The 27,411-nt window shown below is 40.2% G+C and overlaps 1 protein-coding gene across 1 annotated transcript in view; it reads left to right on the top strand.

Moving 5' to 3' along the window:
• Nucleotides 1–27,093, top strand: part of COLGALT2 (collagen beta(1-O)galactosyltransferase 2) — a 129,656-nt gene extending 102,563 nt beyond the window's left edge. The window contains exons 8-12 of the mRNA XM_036831654.1: nt 2,271–2,377; nt 11,730–11,862; nt 12,979–13,106; nt 22,270–22,476; nt 23,970–27,093. Coding sequence (XP_036687549.1) covers nt 2,271–2,377; nt 11,730–11,862; nt 12,979–13,106; nt 22,270–22,476; nt 23,970–24,246 — 852 coding nt within the window. The 3' untranslated portion in view covers nt 24,247–27,093. The remainder of the gene's footprint in view (nt 1–2,270; nt 2,378–11,729; nt 11,863–12,978; nt 13,107–22,269; nt 22,477–23,969) is intronic.
• The last annotated feature ends 318 nt before the right edge of the window (nt 27,094–27,411 follow it).

Raw genomic sequence — 27,411 nt, 5'->3', positions numbered from 1 at the left:
CAGGTAAAAGAACCCAAGGGTCTTTACATATATTCATTTTTCCCTTTATAAACACATTCCAATGAAGATCAAATCAGAGTAGATACAATGGGACAAAAGCAAGATCTTCTAGCTCTGGTCTTCCATTTGGAAGGACTGGGTAACTCTTAGAAGCCTTCTGGAAAAGGCCAACTCTGTAAAGGATGCAGATACAGGTACTCTACTCTCCTGAACCCTGGTAGTCATCTCTCTGTTTGGAACAGAGATAGGATAGTGGAAAAAGGGATTTTCAGGGGCCTTTTCAACCTTCCCAGTACTCTGTGACCTTGTTGGTGGTGTCTGGGCTGCATTCGGCGGTGTGGCTTTTTGTTTGTTTACTATTCACTAAGTATGAGCAAGCCGTCTGTGTTTTCCTTCATGGCTGCAATTTTTATTGCACTTGTCCTGGCAGGAACCGGGACAGGGTTGTTATTTACTAAAGTCTTCCCAGACTAAAGGTCTTGGATCTGAGGGGACTTTTTGTTGTATTTCTGTTAATTTTTTGTTTTTTGTTTTGTTTTGCTCTCCTGGAGTGACCTCAGGTAGCTCCATGTGAACACATGAGGAAATGCCCATTCCTTTTCATAGCCTTAAAATTGGGAGATGGAACATGGCCCATCACAGTATGATTCTAAACAGGAAGAAAATGAAATATAAATGAACATGACTCATTAAGTTTTAAAATCCCAGGTAACAAGGCAAATACAGTCACCACAGAAATTGTTTTTTAAAAAATAATTGCCCGGTTAGATAAACAACGGAGGTAATGAAATCATGACGTACCTAATCCACTTTGCTGTGATTCAGATGGATGATTTCTTCAAAGAGGACATCTTGCTCCCCCCATCAGTTCTTTGCCCAGAGCTGTATAAATGGATAGAAGTGAGAATATTTTATAAGGAAGAGTTGAAATTTTAGTTAATTTAGCTTTTGATCCGGTAAAACATACAGCATCTCGATGATTACATTCAGAACGACTGTGTGAACCACAGCTTAACCCCCAGTAAAGTCTGAACTCCAGCCTGCTTATAAGACATAGTTTCTTCCTTATTCTAGACAGCATAAAGCAAACTTTATCATAAATGACATATCATAGACATTTTAATCTGTACTGGTCTTGAGAGGTGAGGTTGTTCAACTCCCTCTTTTTTACAAACAAGGGAACTGGACCCTGGAACATTAAACGTCTTCCTCAAAGTCATCTAGATGGGTCGTTAGGGTGAAGCCAATGTCATCCAGCTTATTCCTGGAGGGTTCTCCTTTCCCATGCTATTCAGTATTTCTTACTGGTAGCTGAAGTCTCCCTCTCTTGCAGGACTAGTTTAATGTACAAAGTGAGTTTATTACTGCTCGTAGAAAAGAACCTTAGTAAAGCACATAGATATCTGTAATAACATTCATGAGCCTTTGGATACTTCTATGGCTCCTTAAATCTGGGAATAATCAGGCCAGCCTCATTATCTGTGTAACTCCCTGTAGTAGCCTCAGGATATGTGTGTGTTTAGTGCAGTCATTGGGAATTTAGGAGCTAAGGTGAGGGGCTGCAGGAAGACCCGGTCCTCATGCGGGACAATCTGAATGCACATTTTTGGGACTTCATGGACCAGTATGTGTCCCCTCTATAAGGTTTCCCTCAGATCCACGTGATGTGGAAATGATGCCTTTTCCCAAAGGGCTACCACCAAGTGCAGGACCCTTTCTCTCTCTACTTCTTTCAGAAAAATTCTAAGGGAGTTGAAAACTTCTGGTAAAGAAGCTACTCAAATTAAGACCTTGGTAATTCAATTTGGAACCTTTGGAAAGAAAAGGAATTTGTTAAGACTAGATTTTTCTTATTCTTTGAATGACTTTAAATTTTTCTACAGTGGATATAAATAATAAGAATAGCTAATATTTTGTACCCAGGTGACAGGACCAGTATTATCTCAGTTTTACAGATGATGAAACTGACACATAGGAACTGGTCCAAGGCAAACACTTACTAAACTTATGTCTGCTGATAAATCTAACTATTTGCCAAACTTCTTCCTACCCCTTCATCTCATATGTTTTAGGTTTGATTTACCTTTGGCCTCCTGAAGAATAACTTTTTGACCTGATATGAAATATAAACAAATCTTCACCACAGTTTTCCCTATCTTTTCCACTCCTTATTCCAAAACTTTGTTCATTACATTTACTTTACTTTTCAAATAGCCTAGAAAAAGAGTTGAATAATCTGTGTTTCTTTTCCTTTTTTCTTCCTGCATTAGATTTTCATGATAAACCTGAAGCGCAGAAAGGACAGGCGGGACCGGATGTTACGTACCCTGTACGAGCAGGAGATTGAGGTCAAGATTGTCGAGGCTGTGGATGGAAAGTGAGTTGGGTTTTTTCCTCGAGCCCTTGCAGATGTGGTTGGAGTGGGGATGCACCCTCTCTGACAGAGGTTTAGTCTTGGTGGGAGGAATCTGCACTCATTGCAAGATAGACACGTCTTCACAATGCAGCCTACTTTGGGAAAACTTTATGACTCATAGTAGCTTATATATGTTAATTTCACTGAGTAGAGCAGAAATCCACTCACCATCCAGTGCTCTCTGGTCTTCATTATGCTGAAGGTTTGCACTGGACGTGATTTTCCACTGTCCCTGGGGGTTCTTCCAGTGGCTGTGGTGGTTTCCAGCCCCGTAGTGCATTGGTCGGAATGCGATCAGAGTTGCATTCAGAGCTTGATTTAGAGCAAAGCGTCTAACCTTGGGTGACCTGAAGAAAGTAAATGGAAAAAATGCATAACAGTCTGTGTCTCCTGTTGCATGAGATGCTTGCCACAGTCTGCCTGGGCTGATCACTTTTCCCAGGAACATGGCAGGAAAGTCACATAGGGTACCTGGTTAGATTCCTTCAAGGGTTTTTGTTATTGATGTTGTTGTTCTGTTTTGCTTTGCTTTGCTTTTTTATTTGACACTGTTATTTCAAGGCATAGATATTTGCAAAACCTGCAATCCCATGTTATATATGACTTTGGAATATGAAAGGCTCTAAAGAGCATGACTAGAAGCTGTTGTGGAAGTTTTTGTGACTCCTTTAGAGAATCTCATCAGTGTTTCTCAAAGTGTGGCCTGGACACCCATGTCAGAGTCCCTAGGGGCTGGTTAAGAGGGCAGCTTCCTGAGTCCCAGAGCCGCTGAATTATGATCTGTAGGGAATCTTCATTTAAGAAATCTCAAGGTGATTGTTTGGTAAGGTTGCCACATAAAATACAGGATACCCAGTTAAATTTGTCTCAAACATTGCATGGGTCTTATTTATACTAAAAAATTACTGTTTATCCGAAATATAAATTTGACTGGACATTCTGTGTTTTACTTACTAAATCTGGCAACCCTATTCTTGGATGCACTAGAGTTTGGGAACCACTGTTTCAAATACCTCTAATAGCCCCAATCTCCTTCATAGGCCACACGGACCAAGGAAAACTAGTTGAATTGTGAGAGTTCTTTATACACTCTGGATACAAGCCTCTTGTCAGATATATAATTTGCAAATATTTTCTCCCATTTTATGTCATCTTTTCACTTTCATGATGGTGTCCATTGAAACACAAAAGTTTTTAATTTGATGAAGTCCAGTTTATATTTTTGTTGTTGCTTGTGCTTTTGGTGTCGTATCTAAGAATCCATTGCCAAATCCAAAGCCACAAAGACTTGGTTCTGTGTTTTCTTCTAAGAGTTTTATAGTTTTATCTTTTATATGTATCTCTTACACATTAGATCTTTGATATATTTTGAGTTAGTTTTTTATATGGTGTGAGGTAGGGGTCCAATTCATTCTTCTGTACATGGTTATCTAGTTGTCCCTGCACCATTTGTTAAAAGACTATTCTTTCATTTACTGAATTGTCTTGGCAACCTTGTCAAAAAATAATTAACTCTAAATATAAGGGTTTATTGCTGGATTCTCAATTCTGTTCCATTGATGTGTACACCAGTCCCTATGCCTCACAGTAGCTTCTTATGTAAGGAAGTATGAGTCCTTCAACTTTGTTATTCTTTTTCAAGATTGTTTAGGCTATTCTAGGCCCCTTGGATTTCCATATGAATTTTAGCATTAGCTTGTCATTTTCCACACAAAAAAAGACAGTTTGGATTTTAATAGGAATTGCATTGAAGCTGTAGATCAATTGAGGGGAGAATTTCTGTCTCAACAATATGAAGTCTTCTGATTCATGATCATGGGATATCTTTCCATTTATTTAGAGCTTTAATTCTCTGATGTTTTGTAGTTTTTAGTGTGCAAGTCTTGCATTAATTTTGTTAAATTTATTCTTAAGTATTTTACTCTTTTTGATGCTATGGTAAGTGGAATTGTTTCCTTAATTTAAGTTTTAGATTGCAAATTGCTAAGTGCATAGAAATACAGTTGATTTTTTTATATTGATCTTATATCCTACAACCTTGCTGAACTCATTTATTAGTTCTAATAGTGTGTTTGTGTGTGTGTGTGTGTGTGTGTGTGTGTGTGTATATGGTCAGGCCATTCAAGATGGCTCTTTTCTTGCTCTTTGTGCATCTGCTTTACCAGTCTCTGCTTCACTCACATGACTATCCAATCCCCTTAATTATAGGGCTTAATCAGTAACTGCCTGCATGTTTGCCCCTGCCCCAGCTGCTGGTTTCCCTGGTAACTGATGAGAAAGCATGATGTTAATTCCCCCCTATAAATGGTAAACTCCTTCTCCCTGGAGTAGTGGAGATTTCTGTGGTGTCCTACCTGTTGTCTGCCATACACAGTGGAGTGATGTTCCAGGACTGTTGGCTTCAGACTTGTAAGATTCCCCCTGTCCAGTAAACCATTGATGTCTCTGTGGCTGTGTCTGGGCTCTTTCTTCGGTCTCGAGGCTGAATAATTATAAAGCTTGCAGACCTACGGGGTGCAGTTCAACAATTGTCGAGCTAGCCAGGAGGCTGAGGAAACTCCTGTGAGCACCAAAATGTTGGGAACCAAGGACAGGTAATGAAAAGTTGTGGGGGTGATCCTGAGGTGTCTGTCCACTAGCACATGGGGCCCTGTGGCTGCTGTCCTTGATGAATGGGGGCTGTCAGGAGAGCCTGGATGGTCAAATCGGGACCCCAAAGTGTGGTATCCTACCAAGAGTGATGAAAGAGAGGAAGAAGATTGGGACGTGGTCAGAGGTCCCACAAGATACAGATGGAGAGCAGCTCCTTTCCCCAGACTGGAGGCAACTGACCGCCATGAGAGATGTCTTTCTCTTCCATTACATTGATGATGTCCTGTTAACCTCAGAGTCTCTGACCAGTTTAGAAGCATCAGCCCCATGCTCATGGCTCATCTGACTGCACAGGGATGGCTAGTGAATACAAACGCTTTGTTTAGCCTACAACGTGTTACAGCAGGTGGAAGACATTACAAAAGGCCTACCGGAGTCCTGGAGCAACACAAAAAAAACCACTCTGCAGGATCTAGAGCAGCCGTGCACGACATACAGGAACCCCATGGACATCGATAGAGACCAAGGAACCCACTTTACCGGCCATGAAGTTGAGAAATGGGCCGATAAAAGTGACATACACTGGCATTTCCACCTGCCCTACAACCCCACTGCTGCCAGGCTAATCGTAAAGGATAAATGGACTATTTAAACAACAACTGAGATGAGAAACTTGCCCTCTCAAGTTTCCAGGAGGCTAATTCAAGCCCTACAAACTAAAACTGAACATCCCAGGAACTATCATCCCAGTGCCTACACCATGTTAACCCTGAGGCAGCTAGTCGACACCATCCAAGTTCAGCTGCTGACCACCAACGGACCATTGCCAACTATTGGTCCGGACAATAACTCACTTTTGCCCTTCCACAGGATCTACCCTCAGGGGAACACATTAAAAAATGGCCCTGGGACTGGCAGGTAAGTCCCCGGTGGTTTGGATTTGCCGCCCTGTGGGCAATAGGATTGGAAAGATTTCACCTAGCTTCTACCCGGCCTCACCTGAGACTACTAAGGTAATTAATCAGGACGCCCTACTGGAAAAAGACACCATTATATTATTCTTGTAATCTGTTGTTATACCGTCTCTCTGTAATTCAGCAGCAGCTGGGCTGTGGGGACTGAGGGTGGACAGGCCATATGATACAGCAGGCCAGGCAAAAAACCACAGGCAGGGGTATGATCTCGGAATGCTGCTACTGCTTATAATTTGCTTAATGGTCATAATCTCCCCTGTATTGTGCCTGTTGAAACATCACATTCCATCCCTAGCCTGAGTGCAGGGAATCTGTTTGAGGACTGGGCAAAAACAGTGGCCTTACTGCAAACTGAGTCTGATTACTGGGTCTGCAGTGAGATGCCAGAGAAAGCTGACCTCGTTAATGTGACCATGTTGGGGACAACTGCAGAATCTCACCTTCTTCCTGTCCTGCAAGCCAAGCCCCTGGCTTACTCTTGGTACTCCTTAGCTGCTATTGTTTGTGTTGCATTTGTGGTGCTTGTTTGCAGTGCACCTCTACATACCTGAGCCCAGGGATATCTCAGAAGAGGGGCAGACCAAGACTGTAAGGGTCGTGCAGGGTACATAGGGGTGGAGTGTATGGTCAGACCACTCCAGATGGCTGTTCTCTTGCTCTATGTATATTCTCTGCTTGACCAGTGCCTGCTTCACTCACATGACTATCCAATCCTCTTAATTATAGGGCTTAATCAGTAACTTGCCCCCTGCCCCAGCCACTGGTTTCCCTGGTAACTGATGAGCCCACGTGACATCAATTCCCCCTATAAATGGTAGCCTCTTTCGTCTCCTACGTAGCGAAGATTGCTGCTGTGTCCTGCCTGTTGTCTGCCATACACGGTGGAGTGTTGCTCCAGGACCTTTTGTTTCAACTTGTAAGATCCCCTGTCCAATAAACCATTGGTGTTGCTGTCGCTGTCTCTGGGCTCTTCCTTCTTTCTCGAGACCAGGCAATTACGAGGCTTGAAGGCCTTCAAGGTGCAGCCCAACAGTGTGTGTATTCCTTTGGATTTTCTCTATACAAGGCTATGTCATCTGCAAATGTAGATATTGTTACTTCCTCTTTTCCAACCTGAATATCATTTTATTTTGTTTACCCAATTAAATTACCCTGGCTAGATCCTCAAGTACAATGTTGGATAGAAGTGGTAAGAGTGGACAGCCTTGGCTTGTTCCTGATATTAGGGAGAAGCATTCAGTCTTTCACCATTAAATACAATCTTAGCTGTGGAGTTTTCACAGATGGCCTTGATTGGGTTGTGTGTTTTTTATCATGGAAGGGTGTTGGTGTCTTAGTTTGGGCTGCTGTAACAAGTTACCATAGACCAGTTGGCTCAGATAACATTTATTTCTCGAAATTCCAGAGGCTGGGAAGTCCCAGAGAAGGGTGCCAGCATGGCTGGATTACAGTGAGAGACCTCTTCCTGGTTTGTAGGTGGCTATCCTCTTGTACCTTCATACAGCAAAGAGAGGAGGGAAAGCAAGCTCTGTGTCTCTTCTTATAAGGGCACTAATCTCATTTATGAGCATTGCACCCTCATGACCTAAGGCCCCACCTCCTAATAATATCAACATGTGAACTTGGAGGCAATATAAACATTTAATCCATATACAGTTGGATTTTTGTCAAGTTTTATGTCTATTGAGATGATCATGTGATGTTTGTCTGTTAATAATTAACAGACAAACATCACATGGCTTTTTTTTCACATGTTAAACGAACCTTGCAATTCTGGGATAAATCCCACTTGTCATGATGTATAATGCCTTTTATGTGATGCTGGATTCTGTTTACTTGTATTTTCTTGAGGACTTTTCTATTTATATTAATAAGGGATATTGGTCTGTAGTCTTCTTGTTATGGCTTTTTCTGGTTTTGGTATCAGGATAATACTTCATAGAATGAGTTGGGAGGTGCTCCCTCATCTGTTTTTGGTAAGAGTTTATGAAAGATTGGTGTTAATTCTTTAAATGTTTGGCAGAATTCTTTAGTGAAGCTATCTGGTCCTGGACTGTGTTGTGGGACATTTTTTTTTTACTAATTCAACCTCTTTACTTTGTTATATGTATATTCAGAATTTCTATTTCTTGAGTCAGTTTGTATCTTTCTAGCAATGTGTCCATTTTATTCAGGTTATCTAATTTGTTGGTGTATAATTGTTCATAGTATTTTCTTATCCTCTTTACTTCCATAAGGTCAGTAGGGATTGCCCCCTCTTTCTTTCTTCATTTTAATAATTTGAGTTTACTCTCTTGTATTTGGCTAAAGGATTATCAATTTTGTTCTTTCCGAAGAACCAACTTTTGGTCTTGTTTTTTCTCTATTTTTCTATTCTCTATTTCATTTATTTCCACTTTAGTCTTTGTTTCCTTCCTTTTGCTTCCTTTGGGTTTACTTTGCTCTTTTTCTAGTTTCTTAAAATGGAAAAGCAGATTATTTGAGTTTTTTTTTTTTTAAACATAGGCATTTGTAGCTGTAACTAGCCCTCTAAGTACTGCATTAGGTGCATCCTGTAAGCCTTGATATACTGTGTTTTCATTTTCATTTGTCTCAAAATATTTTCTCATTTCCTCTGTGGTTTCTTTAACTCATTGGCTGTTAAGGAGTGTGTTGTTTAATTTCACATATTTGAATTTTCCAAGTTCCTATCAATTTTTAATTTCATCATGATTGTGGAACATACTTTGTATGATTTCAGTCATAGTTTTAAGTGTACTGAGGCTTTATGGTCTAACATATGGTCTTAGAGAATGTTACACATACAGTTGAAGAATGTGTATTTTGCTGCTTCCGGGTAGAGTGTTCTATAAATGTTAGGTCTAATTGGTTCTGTTTCCTGGCTAGTTCTATACATTACTGAAAATGGGGTATTAAAGTCTCCCACTATTTTTGAATTTTCTGTTTCTCCTTTTAGTTATGTCAGTTTGTTTCATGTTTTTGGTCTATTGTAAGATGCATATGTATTTATAATTATGTCTTCCTGATGGATTGACTCTTACCATTATAAAATATTCTCCTTTGGTAATTTTGTCTAAATTTTTTTGTCAGATATTACAGCAGTATAGTTCCTCCAGCTCTCTTGTGGTTGCTGTTGACATGGTATATCTTTCTCTATCCTTTTACTTTAGACCTATTTGCCTTTGAATCTAAAGTCTGTCTCTTGTAGATAGCACATAGTTGGATCGTCTTTCTAAAAACTCATTCTGCTAAGCTCTGTCTTTGATTACAGGGTTTAATCCACTCACATTTAATGTGATTACTGATAAGGTAGGATTTACACCTGCTGTTTTCTATTTTTTTTCGATACATCTTATGTCTTATTTGTTCCTCTATGCCTCCATTCTTATGAGGCATAAGAATGTCCATTCTTTTATGTTTAAAAGATATTTTCTACTTTAACATTTTAACTCCTTTGTTTCTTTTCCTATATATATTTTTAGTTATTTTCTCAGTGATTGCCCTGAGGATTACAATTAACGTCTTAATTTATAGCAATCTAGTTCATATTAATACCAACTTCCTAGAAGAAAACAGGGGGGAATAAACTCCTTGACACTGGCTTAGGTGATGATTTTTTGGATTTGACACCAAAAGCAAAGGTGACAACAACAAAAAATTAAGTGGGACTGTATCAAACTAAAAAGCTTCTGCACAGCAGAGGAAACCATCAAAATAAAGAGACAGGCTACCAAATGGGAGAAAATATTTGCAAATCATATATCTGATAAGGGTTTAACTTTCAAAATATATAAAGAACTTGTACAACTCAACAGCAAAAAAAAATCTGATTTAAAAATGGGAAGAGTATCTGAATAGAGATTTTTCCAAAGAACACATACAGAAAACCAACAAGTATTGATACATGAAAAGTTGAGCAACATCACTCATCATCAGGGAAATGCAAATCAAAACCACGAGCTCTCCCCTCCCACTTATTGGACTGTCTGTTATCAAATAGACAAGAAATAACAAGTATTGGGAAGGATGTGGAGAAAAGGGAACCCTTGTTCACTGTTGGGAATAAATTGGTGCAGTCACTGTGGAAAACAGATGTTCTTCAAAAAAAACTACCATGTGATACAGCAATTCCACTATTTATCCAAAGGAAATTAAAAAACTAACTCAAAGATATATGCACTCCCATGTTCATTTCAGCAATATTTATAATAGCCAAGGCATGGAAGTAACATAATGTTTGACAATGGATGAATGGATAAAGAAAATATGTGTGTATATATACAATGGAATATTATTTGGCCATGAAAAAGAAGGAAGTCATGCCATTTGTGACATCATGGATGGACCTTGAAGGCATTATGCTAAGTGAAATAAGTCAGAGAAAGACAAATATGATATCACTTATATGTGGAATCTAAAAGCACACAAAACAAAACTCGTAGAGAACAGATTCATTGCCACAGGTGGGATTGGGAGGTGGATGAAATAGGTGAAGGGGTAAAACGTATAAACTTTTTTATAAAATAAGTCATGGGATATAGTATACAATGTGGTGACTACAGTTAATAATACTGTATGGCATACTTGAAAGTTGCTAAGAGAATAAATCTTAAGTTCTCATCACAAGAAAAATTTGTAGCTATGTGGTAATGAATACTAACTATACTTATCATGGGATCATTTCACAAAATACACAAAATATTGAATCCTTATGTTGTACACCTGAAACTAATGTTATACATCAACTATACCTCAATAAAAAAATACCAACTTAACTTCAATACTATATAAAAACTTAGCTACTATATAGCTTCATTCCTTCCCCCCTCCTTTGTTCTATTGTTACACAAATTATTTCTTTATACATAATGTTCTTTATACATTATTTGCTCTTATTGCTTTGTGCAGTGATAATTTAAATCAGATAAGGGGAAAAGTTATAAACAAAAGAACACTTATATTATTTGTATTTATTGATACCTATGCAGTTATATTTACCAGTGCTTTTCTTTCTTTATGTGGATTTGAGTTATTCTCTAGTTTCCTTTCATGTTAGCCTGAGGGATTCCCTTTAGTATTTCTTGTAGAGCATATCTACTAGTGACACTGTTTTTGTTTATCTGGGAATATCTTAATTTTTCCATTTTTGAAGGCTAGCTTGACTAGATATAGAATTCTTGGTTGATGGTCTCTTTCAGTCAGCACTTGAATATATCAATCTTCTGCCTTCTGGCCTCCACGGTTTCTGATGAGAATCAGCTATTAATCTTACTGAGAATACTTTGTATGTAGTGAGTCACTTCTCTCTTGCTTACAGGATTCTCTCTGCATTTTTATCTTTAACCTTTTTTTAGGGCCAAAGGAAAGTTGTACACATGCACACAATTTCTCTTCTGATTCCTTCCTGTCCTCATCCATTCCAGTGTTTAATAGTATTTAAGCTTTCTATTAACCACTCTCCTTCATTAGGAAAATACTTTTTCAAAGTTGTCAATAGTGATGATACTTAAAAACTGTGTCGGGCATTGCGAGGGGTATATAAAGTATAAGACCCTTTCTTGTCTTCACAAAGCTCATAATGCTACCACAACACATTAACCCTGAGGAGCTCCTAAGGAATAATGGGAAACATGAGGAGTCCTTCTCAGTGTGCAAAAAGGCTCTGGGGAATATGCAGAACTCTTCCTTCTGGCTTCTGTGGTGGGGCCTCTCAACCTGTTAATTTTTGGGCATGTTCTGTCTTGCAGGGCACTCAACACAAGCCAGCTGAAGGCCCTGAATATTGAAATGCTGCCCGGATATCGAGATCCCTACTCCTCCAGGCCTCTAACTAGGGGTGAAATTGGCTGCTTCCTTAGCCACTACTCTGTCTGGAAAGAGGTGAATAATGCTTCATTTCAATGTGCAGTTCTTTAATGAGGAGGAAGGAGAGTGGGACCTTGTAGGTGAACTAGGGCCACATATAAAGTGAACCCATAACTGTTCTGGGAGTGTGCTTGGAAGCTGTCATTGCTTTATGTCTCCCTCTGACACAAGGCCAGTGACAAACAAGGAAGGGTAGCCTTGGTGCCACTTGGGATGATGATAGGGGAAGACACCCACGTTCTGGGGACCACACTCCTAGTGATGCATCCTCATCCTTAGTAGGAATGCCTTGTGTTTATCTAGCATGTCATCATTTATTAAGTGACTCAGTGTAAGAAATCACCCGGAAGTCATGTGACATGGGTTAGGAGAGATGGGCCCATTTTACCCAAGAGAAAATAGTTATCTTGTTCAGGCAAGAAGGGGCAGAGCCAGGACTTGAACCCCTGTCTTACAGGTCAGACATTGATAGGGGTGGTATTGAATTGTGGGGTTCTTGGTTAAGGGTCAGTTCCCACAAGAAAAGAGAGTCCCCAAAGAAAGTCCTCTTGAAAGGGCCTTCTCCCTTTTAATGATCCAGTCTATGCCTATCTTTTTTATTCAAGAAACTTTGTTTTATAGATAAACTTATATTTTATAGGAAAAAATATGTAGATCATAAGATCCTGGCCAATGACATTTCACAAATTAAATAATACAGCCAGGTTAACCAGTACCTACATCAAGAAACTGGTTACCAGCACCCCGGAAGCACAGCCCTTCTCTGTATTTTTTCCTAGCCATCAGTTTCCCAAGGGTGACCACTTTCCTGACTTCTAACAGCACAGAATAGTTTTGTCTACATTTATCCTTTTATTATGTGTACACACCATATAGTTCCATTCAATCTCTCAACATTACATTTGTGAGATTCACCTATAACTTTGCATTTAACTGTAGATCATTTACACACATTGCTGTAAATACACCACAGTTTATTTATCCATTTTACTGTTGATGGACTTTTGCTTAGATTCCAGTTATGAGCTATTACATGTTGTGCTACTATACTTTTGACTTTTTGATACCTATTTTTTATTAGATAAATAAGTATCAACTTTTCATAGGGTATCTTCCCACTGACCTTTACAGGTAATTGACCGAGAGCTGGAGAAGACTCTTGTTATTGAGGATGATGTGCGTTTTGAACATCAGTTTAAGAAGAAGCTCATGAAGCTGATGGATGATATTGATCGAGTCCAGCTGGATTGGGAACTGATGTGAGTGACAAGATGACAAGCTGTTCAAAGAGTACTGAGAGGCTTTCAGTTATTTCCAAGGGGCAGAGAGCCCCAGCTTGTAGGAGATGCAGCTCAAGCTTCCATTTACCTGGTTTTCTCTCCATAAATGTTCCCAGAAACAAGAAGTGAGTAGAGGATAACCATTGGATTTTGCATCTCTATGCTCTTCAGGGTGCGAAAGAAACTTTGGGAGATTCTTTGAGACCTGGAGTCTGCCTGCAGATCAGGGGCCTTCAGACTGAGTGTTCACCTGGGAACACAGCAGAAATCCACTCATGAACCAGTGTGGTACATGGAGGGAGTATGTAGAGGGAGGACGCATTCAAGGGCAAGGCTCCTGTGTCACACTTGAGCCTCAGCTCCCAGGAGAACAGGTTTCCTCTGTAGCCTCTGATGGTGTGGGAGGTTTGGAAGGTCAGTGGGAGAGCTCCTGTTGGGGAGGGAAGCTGCGCAAACAGGGAGAACACTGAAGTCGGGCTTAGTGGAGGCTCAGAGGCTGTCTTAGAAAAACCAGGCTCATCAAGGGAGTACTGGCTCCGAACTGACAATTTAGTTAGTGCTCGTTGCCTGCTACCTCTGGGAATTGAGCTCTCTCTTGCTCTCTCTTTTTCTTTTTATGCTAAGATGACACTTTTTACTTCTCTCCAATGAGGCAGAAAGTTCCCAAGCATTATGTTCACTTCCCAGCTCTGTGTCAAAGGCAGTTTCATCAAATCAGAGGCTGTTCTTTCGGAGCAGCTGCAGCAGACAAGCTGTCTCTGCTCCTCCCATCCTCAGAGGGAAACTTAACTATGGGCCCAGGTGGAATACTTGTTCTCTTAGAAAATGTACCATTCCGAGCTCAAAAGAAACCCAGTAATGGCTCAAGTAACCTGTGGGAAATAGACCCAGGACTATGTAATAAAGAGACTGGCACCCTGTCATGTGATTAGATTGTGCACTGTCTCTTCAGATCATTGTTCCTAAAATCCTCCAGATGTCCCCGCACCTCAGCCTTTCTGAATCTATGGCTCTGCAGCCTGTGGTTAAGGCCCCACAGGCATGGAGCCCGAAAGCTATTTTGTGCTTACATGACATGTGCAAAGGTGATTTTCACTTAAGCCTTGGAATCACAGAGGACTGGACTTGGGGATTCTAAGGCTTAGAGGTGACATACATCCCAGTTCACTTCCAATTTGGTTGATGCATTTCTCAGGACAAAGTACCAACAGATCCAAGAAAGAAAAGTTATTGTCCTGGTAAGGATACAGGAAAAAAAGATGTTTCCTAAATTTCCCAGACTGATCAAGTCCAAATATTCCATTGAAATCTATTATGTAATCATAAAGAATTAGTGCTTTCAAATTTTTCACATCTCATTTTCTGAAATGAAGAAGGCAAATGTTATTGGAACTCAAAACATCAAACCAGATAGACTGTCTGTGACTGCAGTGTTAAGTTTCTCCAGAAGAAGAAAACAGTAAGTGGGAAGAATAGCACAAGCCATTGAAATCATCTAGGGCAGCATGTCAATAGAAATATAATGTGAAAAACATCATTTAAAGTTTTCTAGTAATCATATTAAAAAGATAAAAATAGGTGAAATTAACTTTAATAATACATTTTATTGAATCCAACATATCAAATATTAACATATAATCAATATTTTAAAACTATTAATGAGATAGTCTATATTCTTTTTTTCATACTGTCTTCAAAATCCAGTATGTATTTTATGCATATAACACATCTCAGTCCAGATGCTAAATTTCCAACTGTTGAAGTAAACTGTAGTCCTACTGAAATAATACATTTTGTCTAACAGAAAATATTATTTTACACATCTTCAATTTTTTAATTACAATTTAAATTTAGTAAAATTAATAAACTGAGTACAAACTCAGTTCCTCAGTCACTCTGGCCACATCTCAAGGGCTCAGTAGGATTTTCTCTTCCACTTGGTACATGAGAGAAGTTCAGGCTCTTTGCTCTGAAGAGACAGTGGCTGAGAGACAGGTATATTTGTCCTCAGAAGAACTGAAGGTGAACATAGACTTATTCTACAAATCCTAGGATGTTTCGATAAGTGGGATCCCTTGAATGTTGAAAGAGATAGTTTTAGGGCAAAATAGAGCAAGTCAGCTTTACCTAGCAGGTGGGAAGCCGTACCTCCTCAACTTGGTCCAGGCAAGCGGAAACCACTAGGCTCCAGACAAAAGTAATGGATCACAGATGCATGAGTAGACTAGGGAAGGTAAGAATGGCTGAGGGTACATCCTGTGTTGCAGAAGTTGTTCATGGAAGACAGGACCCAGGAGGAAGCATAGGCAGAGCTGGGTGAGAGGGAGAAAGCCAGGCAGGTGTTGTCATTCATTCTCCCCTGGAGGAAACCCCCTTGGGGCTACTCTTGGCTTCCTAGGTCTTTTACTGTGGACTGTATCTTTCCCAAAGCATCTTCTGTCCTATGCTTACCCCCAGAATTTGGAGAACTGTGCAGAAAATATCAAGTCCCCAGGCTGAAACTCTGGGGACTTGAAAGCAAACTCAGGATTCTCACATCTGGCCTTTGTTGTCCCCTTCCAACCACTGTAAACACAGCTAGAAATCCTATACCATCTTTGGGAAATGATCTGAAAGACCTTTTTTGTCATGAAGTGTTTTTTATTTTTATTTCATATTGGAGTATAATGGACTTACAATGTTGTGTTAGTTTCATGTGTATAGCAAAGTGATTAAGTTATAATTTTCAGATTCTTTTCCCATATATGTTATTACAAAATATTGAGTATATTTCCCTGTGCTATACAGTAGGTCCTTGTTGATTATCTATTTTATATATAGTAGTGTGTGTGTGTGTTAATCCCAACCTCCTAATTTATCCCTCCCCTCCACCTTACCCTTTTGGTAACCATAAGTTTGTTTTCTAAGTCTGTGAGTCTGTTTCTATTTTGTAAATAAGTTCGTTTGTATCATTTTTTTGGATTCCACATATAAGTGATATCATATGATATTTGTCTTTCTCTGTCTGACTTAATTCACTTACGATGATAATCTCTAGGTCCATCCATGTGGCTGCAAATGGCATTATTTCATTCTTTTTTTATGACTGAGTAATATTACACTGTATATGTGTACCACATCTTCTTTGTCCATTCCTTTGTCAATGGACATTTAGGTTGCTTCCATGTCTTGGCTCTTGTAAATAGTGCTGCTCTGAACATTGGCTGCATGTACATTTTTGAATTACAATTTTCTCCGGTTTATATGCCCAGGAATGGGGTTGCTAGATCATATGTAGTTCTATTTTTAGATTTTTAAGTAACCTCCATGCTGTTCTCCATAGTGGTTGTACTAATTTACATTCCCACCAACAGTGTAGAAGGGTTCCCTTTTCTCCCCACCCTCTTTAGCATTTATTGTTTGTAGAATTTTTGATGATGGGCATTCTGACCAGTGTCAGTTGATACCTCATTGTAGTTTTGATTTGCATTTCTCTAATAATTAGTGATGTTGAGCAGCTTTTCATGTGCTTTTGGCCACCTGTATGTATTTTTTGGAGAAATGTCTATTTAGATCTTCTGCCCATTTTTTGATTGGGTGGTTTGCTTTTTTGATATTGAGCTGCATGAGCTGTGTGTATATTTTGGAGATTAATCCCTTGTAGGTCACATCATTTGCAAATATTTTCTCCCATTCTGTACATTGTCTTTTTATTTTGTTTATGGTTTCCTTCGCTGTGCAAAAGTTTCTAAGTTTAACTAGGCCCCATGTGTCTATTTTTGTTTTTATTTTCATTACTTTAGGAGGTGGAACCAAAGAGACATTGCCGTGATTTATGTCCAAAAGTGTTCTGCCTGTTTTTCTCTGTTTTATAGTATCTGGTCTTACATTTAGGTCTTTAATACATTTTGAGTTTATTTTTGTGTATGGTATTAGAGAATATTCTAGTTTCATTCTTTAACATGAAGCTGTCCAGTTTTCCCAGCACCACTTATGGAAGGGACATCTTTTCTCCATTGTATATTCTTGCCTCCTTTGTTGTAGATTAATTGACCATAGGTGTGTGGGTTTATTTCTGGGCTTTCTATCCTGTTCCACTGATCTATATGTCTCTCTTTGTGCCAGTAGCATACTGTTTTGATTACTGTAGCTTTATAGTATAGCTGGAAATCAGGGAGCCTGATCCCTCCAGCTCCATTTTTCTTTAGGGTCTTTTGTGTTTCCATACAAATTTTAAGATTTTTAATTCTAAATCTGTAAAACATGCCATTGGTAATTTGATAGGGATTGCATTAAATCTGTAGATTGCCTTGGGTAGTATAGTCATTTTGACAGTATTGATTCTTCCAATCCAAGAACATGGTATGTCTTGTCATCTTCGATTTCTTTCATCAGTGTCTTATACTTTGTGGAGTTACAGGTCTTTTGCATTCCTAGGTAGGTTTATTTCTAGGTATTTTATTCTTTTTGATGCGTTGGTAAATGGGATTGTAACCTTAATTTCTCTTTCTGACCTTCCATTTTTAGTGTATAGAAATGCAACAGATATCTGTGTATTAATTTTGTATCCTGCCACTTTACAGAATTCATTGGTGAGCTCTAGTAGTTTTCTGGTAACAGCTTTAGGGTTTTCTATGTATAGAATCATATCATCTGCAAACATTGACAGTTTTACTTCTGCTTTTCCAATTTGGATTCCTTTTCTTTTTCTTCTCTGATTGCTGTGGAGGACTTCCAAAACTACGTTGAATAAAAGTGGCAAGAGTGAAAATCCTTGTCTTGTTCCTGATCTTAGAGGAAATGTTTTCAGCTTTTCACCATTAAGTGTGATGTTAGCTGTGAGTTTGTCATATATAGCCTTTATTATGTTGCGGTAGGTCCCCTCTATGCCCACTTTCTGGAGAGTTTTTATCATAAATGGATGTGGAATTTTATCAAAAGCTATTTCTGCATCTATTGAGATGATCATAATGGTTTTTATTCTTCAGTTTGTGAATGTGGTGTATCAAACTGATTTGTGGATACTGAAAAATCCTTGTATCCCTGGGATAAATCCCACTCGATCATGGTATATGATCCTGTTAATGTCTTGTTGGATTTTGTTTGCTAATATTTTGTTGAGGATTTTTGTGTCTATGTTCATCAGTGATAATTGGCCTGTAATTTTCTTTTTTTGTAGTATCCTTGTCTGGTTTTGGTATCAGGGTGATGGTGGCCTCATAGAATGAGTTTGGGAGTGTTCCTTCCTTTGCAATTTTTGGAACAGTTTCAGAAGGTGTTAACTCTTCTCTAAATATTTGATAGAATTTGCCTGTGAAGCCGTCTGGTCTGGGATTTTTGTTTGTTGGGAGTTTTTAAATCAGTTTCAATTTCAGTACTTGTGATTGGTCTGTTCATATTTTCTATTTCTTCCTGGTTTAGTCTTAGGAGATTGTACCTTTCTAAGAATTTGTCCATTTCTTCTAGACTGTCCATTTTATTGGCATATAGTTGATAGTAGTAGTCTCTTGTGATCCTTTGTATTTCTGTGGAGTTGGTTGGAACTTTTCCTTTTTCATTCCTGATTTTATTGATTTAAGCCCTCTCCCTTTTTTTTTCTTGTTGAGTCTGGCTGACGTTTTATCAATTTTATCTTTTCAAGGAACCAGCTTTTAGTTTCATTTACCTTTTCTATTGTTTTCTTTGTCTCTATTTCATTTATTTCTGCTCTGAGGTTTATGATTTCTTTCCTTCTACTAACTTTGGGCTTTGTTTGTTCTTCTTTCTCTAGTTGCTTTAGGTGTAACGTTAGGTTGTTTGAGATTTCTCTTGTTTCCTAAGGTAGGATTGTATTGCTATAAACTTCCCTTTAGGACTGCTTTTTCTTCATGTCATAGGTTTTCAATCAATGCGTTTTCATTTTCATTTGTCTCTAGGTATTTTTTGATTTCCTCTTTGATTTCTTCAGTGATCTATTGGTTGCTTAGTAGCACATTGTTTAGCCTCCACGCGTTTTGTGTTTTGTTTTGTTTTAGTTGTTTTTTTTTCTTGAAGTTGATTTCTAATCTCATAGTGTTGTGGTCAGAAGAGATGCTTGATATGATTTCAATTTTCTTAAATTTACTGAGGCTTACTTTGTGGCACAACATGTGATCTATCCTGGAGAATGTTCCATGTGCACGTGAAAAGAATGTGCATTCTGCTTTAGGATAGAATGCTCTATAAATATCAATTAAGTCTATCTGGTCTATTGTGTCATTTAAGGCCTGTGTTTCCTTACTGATTTTCTGTGTGGGTGATCTGTCCATCGATGTAAGTGGATGTTAAAGTCCCCCACTATTATTGTGTTACTATTGATTTCTCCTTTTATGGCTGTTAGCATTTGCCTTATGTACTGAGGTGTTCCTATGTTGGGTGCATATATATTTTCAATTGTTGTATCTTCTTCTTGGATTGATCCCTTGATCATTATGTAGTGTCCTTCTTTGTCTCTTGTAATAGTCTTTATTTTAAAGTCTATTTTTTCTGATATGAGAATTGCTACTCCATCTCTCTTTTGATTTCTATTTGCATGGAATATCTTTTTCCATCCCCTCACTTTCAGTCTGTATGTGTCCCTAGGTCTGAAGTCGGTCTCTTGTAGACAGCATATATATGGGTCTTGTTTTTGTATCCATTCAGCCCATCTATGTCTTTTGGTTGGAGCATTTAATCCGTGTACATTTAAGGTAATTATCTATATGTATGTTCTTGTTGCCATTTTGTGAATTGTTTTGGATTTGTTTTTGTAGGTCTTCGTTCTTCCTTTCCTCTTTTGTTCTCTTGTGATTTGATGACTATCTTTAGTGTTTTGTTTGGATTCCTTTCTCTTATTTGTGTGTATATCTATTGTAGATTTTTTTTTGTTTGTGGTTACAATGATATAGCAGTCTATATAAATACAAGATTGTTTTAAGTTTCTGGTCTCTTAATTTCAAGTACATTTCATATATCCTGTATTTGTAGTCTCCTCATGATTGCTGGTTTTGATACCATATTTGTGTGTGGATAATTTTCTTCCTTTATTGTATGTTTGCCTTTACTGGTGAGCTTTCCCATTCATACTTTTCTTGTTTCTAGTTGTGGCCTTTTCTTTTCCACCTAGAGAAGTTCCTTTAGCATTTGTTGTAAAGCTGGTTTGGTGGTGGTGAATTCTCTTAGCTTTTGCTCATCTGTAAAGCTTTTAATTTGTCCATCAAATCTGAATGAGAGCCTTGCTGGGTAGAGTATGCTTGGTTGTACGTTTTTCCCTTTTATTACTTTAAGTATATCATGCCACTAATGGCCTGCAGAGTTTCTCCTGAAAAATCAGGTGATAACCTTATGGGGATTCCCTGTATGTTGCTTTTCCCTCATTGCTTTTAATATTTTATCTTTGTTTTTAATTTTTCTCAATTTGATTATTATGTGTCTCGGCATGTTCCTCCTTGGGTTTATCCTCTATGTACTCTCTGCACTTCCTGGGCTTGGGTGACTGCTTCCTTTCCCATGTTAAGGAAGCTTTCAGCTATTATCTTTTCAAATATTTTCTCAGGCCCTTTCTCTCTCTCTTCTCCTTTTGGGACCATTATAATGTGAATATTTATGAGTTTAATGTTGTCCCAGAGGCCTCTTAAACTGTCCTCATTTCTTTTCATTCTTTTTTCTTTATTCTGTTCTGCAGCAGTGATTTCTAGCCGTCTGTCTTCCAGCTCACTTATCCTTTCTTCTACCTCATTCATTCTACTATTGATTGCTTCTAGTCTATTTTTCATTTCAGTTATTGTATTGTTCAACTTTGTTCTTTATATCTTCTAGTCCTTTGTAAAATATTTCTTGTATCTTCTTAGTCTGTGCCTCCATTCCTTTTCTGAGATCTTGTATCCTCTTTACTATCATTACTCTGAATTCTTTTTCAGGTAGATTGCCTATCTCCACTTCACTTAGTTGCTCTTCTGGGGTTTTATCTTGTTCCTTCGTCTGGATTGTACTCCTCTGCCATCTCATTTTGTCTAACTTTTTGTGCAGTCTCTCTTCCACAGGCTGCAGGACTATAGTTCCTCTTGCTTCTGGTGTCTGCCCCCTGGTGGGCGAGGCTGGTCTAGAGGCTTGTTCAGGCTTCCTGGTGGCAGGGACTGGTACCTGCCCACTGGTGGGTGGAGCTGGGTCTTGTCTCTCTGGTGGTCAGGGTTGTGTCAAGGGGTGTGTTTGGAGGCAGCTGTGGGCTCAGGAAGACTGTAGGCCTACAGGCTCTTGTGTGGGGCCAGTTCTTGGTGTCAAAATGGCAGCCTCCAGGAGAGCTCATACCAATGAGTATTCCCCAGTACCTCCATCACCAGTGTCCTTGTCACCACAGTGAGCCACAGCCTCTTTCCTGCCTACTCAGGAGACCCTCCAAGACCATTAGGTAGCTCTGCCCCAGGCTCCTCTGAAGTCATTGCTTTTGCCCTGTCTCCCACTGTGCATGAGACCTTTTGTGCATCCTCCAAGAGTGGAGGTTCCGTTTCCCCCAGTCCTGTGGAGTTTCTATAATCAAGCCCTGCTGCCCTTCAAAGCCAAATGCTGTGGGGGCTCTTCCTCCTAATGTCAGAGCTCCCAGAACAGGGAACCTGATGTGGGGCTCAGAACTCTCACTCCTGTGGGAGAACCGCTGCAATATAATTATTTTCCAGTTTGTGGGTCACCCACCCAGTGGGTATGGTATTTGATTGTATCACAGATGCGCCCCTCCTACAATCTTGCTGTGGCTTCTTCTTTATCTTTGGATGTAGAATATCTTTTTTGGTAGGTTCCAGTCTTTTTTGTTGGTGGTTGTTCAGCAGTTAGTTGTGATTTTGGTGTTTTTGTAAGAGGAGGTGAGCTCAAGTCCTTCTATTCTGCCATCTTGTCTCCAACCTCTGAAAGATCTTTTAATCTCTACATCTCAACTTTCACACTTTAACAGTCTGCTAGGCAAGAATAGTTGGGATGTTGATAAGTGGAGCCACAGAAATGGCCCTGTTGATGGGAGATGACAGCCATGGTTGATGTGATTTGCCTTGTTGTGTGATACATTTAAATAAGACACACTTGGTCCAAGCTTTCAAAAGTCTGCAAAGCTGTGCTCCATTCTTATGGATGTCTAATACTAAAATTGGAATTTTCTCCTCCACCCATTTCCTTTTAGTTATATTGGCAGGAAGAGGATGCAACTAAAAGAGCCAGAGAAAGCTGTGCCCAATGTGGTAAATCTGGTCGAAGCTGACTATTCTTACTGGACTCTGGGCTATGTCATCTCTCTGGAAGGAGCACAGAAGCTTGTTGGAGCTAATCCTTTTGGGAAGATGCTACCAGTGGATGAGTTTCTGCCAATCATGTACAACAAGCATCCTGTGTGAGTTACCCTGAACTGCCTGCCTATCCCTTGAGCACAATCCATTCATGAATTATGCTACTTGGTTTCTGGGTAATAGTTAATATTTTTTAAGGGGTACTACTTTCCTACATGATCTTTCCATAATCATGACCCAGAGAGGCCGATTTGAGTGATTATCCCCTTTTACAGATGGGGAAGGTGAGGCAGAAATGGTGAGTCTTGCATAGGAGTCTTCTTTAATACCCAGCGGGTAGTTTAACTGGACGTAATCTGCTCAGTCCTCTCATCTCTGATTTTCTTACTTCCATAAACCCATATACACCTCAAGGTGAAGGTCATCTTCCTAAACACCTCAGATTTTTCTGTTCATTTCTTAGTTCATTGTGTGTACTGTTGGCCAGGCAGTAGCTCACAGGCTAGTCAGGAACCCAGACTCGAGAACAGTCATTGTGATATATTGTGATACCTGCAATCAGAGATGTATTAGAGGCTCAGGGAGAGTGGAGGTGGCCTCTGAGCAAGGTGTCCATAGAAGAAGGCAGTGTGATGCTAGGGTTCCTGTAGCCCGGGAGTTCACTCTGACATAGTGCTTATCAAGGGCATAGTAAATTATGGGTTTATGTGTCAGTCTCCCCAATAACCTATGAGCCCCTGAGGCAGGAACCATCTTTTATCTCTGTGTCCTTAGAGCCTAGTCCAAACTCTATACATAATAGCTGCTTGATCAGTGCTTCCTTAAATTCATTACTGGAGCAGAAGACCAGGTTCTAACCTTGGCTTCTTCTCTCAGTTGCTGGGTGATTCCTCCCTAGATGGTCTTCATGTTAGCAGTTGAGTGTTCTTGTCCTGCGTCTTGCTCATTTTGTCTCCTGTCTTCAGTAAAGATGGACAACATGTCAGAGACTGATTTTTATCTCTGCTTCCCAACATAAACATGGAGGTCAGTCATCATCCCCTCAACAGAAAGGAAATTGAGACCTAGCAGCCAAGCAGATGTCACCTCATGTAATCTGCACAGGAGCCCTGGGAGGGAGGGCAAGTCGTCCCTCCACTTTACACTCACTTGTCGGTGGAATGCAAAGCCACGCTGGTGTGCCTCCAAGCCTACACCACATCACTCAACCCTTCACTGCCATCCAGCTCCCAGCCGTCTAATTTATTAATCCTGGAACAGAGCATTTTCTACAAAGTGATCACATTTATTTATTATTATGGTCCAACAGAGCTTAATCCTTAATTTTTAGAATAAGACCCGAAATTCATTTTTAAACTAGTCTATCCAAATACAACAGAAACATCCTGACCTTTTTCTTTGTGCATTTGTTTAGACCATCTGAAAGCTTTTAAAGAAAACTGTATTGTGTTCGTAGACTAAAATTTTCCACACAGGACACAACTTGAAAAATAATCAAATGAATCTATGAGAATTTAAGAGATAACAAGTGGGGCTCTTTTCCCCTGTTCTGTAAGTGTCCTGCCCCCTCACCCACCTGTACACCTCTTGTTTTCAGTGCTGAGTACATGGAGCATTACGAATCCAGGGACTTGAAAGCCTTCTCTGCAGAACCCTTGCTCATCTACCCAACACACTACACAGGCCAGCCAGGGTATCTGAGTGACACGGAGACCTCAACCATCTGGGACAATGAGACAGTGGCCACTGACTGGGACAGGACACATGCCTGGAAGTCCAGGAAGCAAGGTCACATCTACCGCAATGCCAAGAACACAGAGGCCCTGCCACCGCCAACCTCCCTGGACACTGTGCCTTCGAGAGATGAGCTATGAGGGCTCCATGGGGGGTTTACTGCCCTTTCGTTTTCCTAATGGGCTGTTGATATGTTTGTTCCAGTTTCTTTTCGTGGTCACGATCATCTAACCAAAGTGGTCTAATGTGATTGATCAAAATTAGTATGTTTTTGACAGGGGAAGAGAATAGGGAAACTAAACCCAAATTTCTTAGATGGCTAGAAAATAGGCTTTATGGCAACCATTAAGATGAACTTCAATCCAGACACCTTGTCCCTCAGTTCATTACCCATATGATACTGGTTCCCACATTGAGGTTGAACAGCATGGCTCAGAGATTCGTCCAAGGGAAAGGTGATCACCACACTATCACATCAATAAATGGGTAGGCCTGGCAGCCAAGTCAACTGGACCACATCTATTGGTCTAGTGGGCCCATTTTATGTCATAGATGTGACCTTGAAAGCTTGAGTATGTTCCAAGTTCGGGGTGTGGGGGAGGGGGAATCAGATCATTTAAAATCAAATTAATTGGGCTTTTTCTTTAAAGGCATTTGCCATTAGCCTTATTGCAAAGTGACTTTTTCATCTTAGTCCCCACTACCCAACAGGGATGGGTATTTGGGTCTGTGTGTGACTTGGCATTTGACTATCATGGCAATGGAAGCTCCCATGAAGAGGTGTCCATTTGCCGTGAGGATATAGTTTCCTAGATATTTGAGGGTTTGTGTAGATATTTGAGGAAAACACTCAAACTTTGGCCTTCTTTATTATGGTCACTTGAGTTGGGATGCTCTATTTATGAAGATAAATTTAATATATAAGGGGCTGGGACTGGTGTGTAATTGCTGTCCCGGGGGTTCATGTGCTGCCCCAGCACGTCAGACTGTCCCCTCCTCCCTGAGCCTGGGAGTCAATTGCAGGTGTGAGTTTTATGAGTCACTGTTAAGAGGCAGAGCACGTTTTCAGGCCAGAAACAGTCCTTGCCTGGGATTTTCATTCTATTTTGAATTATTTATTTTACAAAATGTGGGGGAAATGTCTGTAGGATAAGGCAGAGAAACATATGTGTCAGGCTTTTATTGCCCCCTGGGAAGTGGTGAGTGTAGACACGCTGGTTCCAGAATCTGGTTCTTCTGCATTTCCCAGCATGACTCTTACAGGGAGGCCTGTTGAGTGGGAGATTCTAACCTTCTGGAAACAAATGATTCTCCACCTCAGGTGAGAGACCTTGGTTAGAAACAATGGACTGATCAACTGAGTTAGACCAACAACCAGGGAATCCTTGGAGTCAGGATCCTGGGCAGACCACCTCTCTGCTTTCTTCATAAATGGATTTTATGTAAAATGCAGAGTTGGACTACATCATCTGTTTCAGCTCCACGATCTGTGATCCTTGGATATCTCATGATGGTTTGCTTTAGGTTTCTGTTCTCATGCCTGCAAGCAGTAAAACTTGGTCTCCAGAAATCCCCTCCCCAAGCATCCCGTCCACACACGCTCCTCTCTCCGTGTCCTGGGTGTTGACTCTGAGCTTCATGCTTTGGAGCAGAACCCGTGGGTGGCCTTGCTGGGTGCACCAAGCTCCCTGCTCCGCATGAGGGCCCCAGGCTGCAGGACAACCCGGCAGCTTCCTTCCACAGAACACCAGCCTTGGCCTTCCCTCTTGACTTATGGTTGGTTCTTCTGCATTGACCAATAAACCAGGAGACTGAGGGAAGGGATCTCAGCTGCCTGATTTTTACTGCTTAGACTTAGCTATCAGAGCTTGACTCTTTGTCTAGAAAAACAGAGCATCTGGGGAGCTAGTGAAAAACCCTTAGTCGATTCCTAAGGTTTCCTTGGGTATGTTGTACTTTGTGTATTTGAGTGTGTGCAAATGTGTGTGAATTTCATGTTTTTTTTTTTAAAGGGGTGGGCAGTGGCTATGGTATTGGGAGTGGAGGAAGATTTAATTAATTTTTGTGTGGTTATGTTTCATAGAGAATATAGGTGTTTTATTTTTTCTTTTTCCCTGTCAGCTGGCCTGGTGGGTTTATGAATTCTCATTCTTAAAAGACATTGTTCATAAATTCTAGAATTTTAGATTAGGACTGTTCTACTGTGAATAAAATTCTGGCTCTGTTAGCCCAGCCGTTGCTTTTCTCCACTCAGGTCTAGAATCCCAAGCAGTGTTCTTTCATTGTGAACATTGTGAGCTGCAGACGCAGCATTTCTTTAGAAGGTCATCTCTTCAGCAATCCAGGGATTCCTTGACCTCATTATTCTTTCCTGCCTCCCGTCTAGCCTTAAGTCAAGACATTAGACCTTCACAGTGTCAGAGGACTTTGCCTCCATCATGGCACCTGCTGTCTGCCTCTGGAAGTTAAACCCTCTCTGGATCTTGAGATCCAAGGTGTAATCTTCTGGATGGACGGCCCTGACTTCAGCAGTGCTGGTGCTGCTGAGTGTGGACTGAGTGTCTACAATATGCAGACGACACACTGCACGGGCCTTGCTTTGTTCACTGGGGCCTGCTCCAGGAACTCTGGAAAATAAGAGCCAGCATCCCAGCATCCTACACTGTCTTTCATGCTCTGTCATTTCAGGGTGGGGAAGTGATAAACTACTTGCCTTCTAGAGCACTTTGTGAAAAATTAAAAAACGTGCAACTCTATGATTGTTCATTGGTTCCTCCAACACTGGTCAACAGCCAACACTGCTGGAATTTCCAGGTCTGCACTGGCCAAGGATGTCAGAGGCCAAATGTAATCATCGCTGCTATGCAATCCCTGTGGCAAAGAACAGAGGGTGATCACCAGCCTTCCTGTTCAGTGAGAGATGTTTTAGACTGCTGGAGAGGTGGGTAAGCCAAAAAGGATTCTAGGCCTCCAGTGGGAGGGTGATGACGGAGGTTTCATCTTGCATTTCTGTGCTATTGGTCAGCCTATCTATCCATTCATCAAAAGATACTGAAATGCTTGTCCCAGGGCAAAGAGATTTATCTTGGGGCAAAAAAAGGAGAACCCATGTTGGCCTCAATGACCCCCTGTATATCAGCTCAAGCTTCCCCAAAACCTCAAAAACCAAGTGTGAGCGCTCCCTTGTTTCAGGCCCTGTGCTGGGCACTGAGATGCTCAGAGGTCTAGAAAAGGTCCCTACTGCTGTGGGGTCTATGGTCCAAGGGAGCAGCCATGTAAGTAGGATGGCTTTCTTTCAGAGGCTG

The sequence above is a fragment of the Balaenoptera musculus genome, chromosome 1 (genome assembly GCF_009873245.2).
Source record: "Balaenoptera musculus isolate JJ_BM4_2016_0621 chromosome 1, mBalMus1.pri.v3, whole genome shotgun sequence".
Lineage (NCBI taxonomy): Eukaryota > Metazoa > Chordata > Mammalia > Artiodactyla > Balaenopteridae > Balaenoptera > Balaenoptera musculus.
Note: the sequence above shows the minus strand (reverse complement) of the source record. Positions and strands in the feature narration are given on the sequence as shown.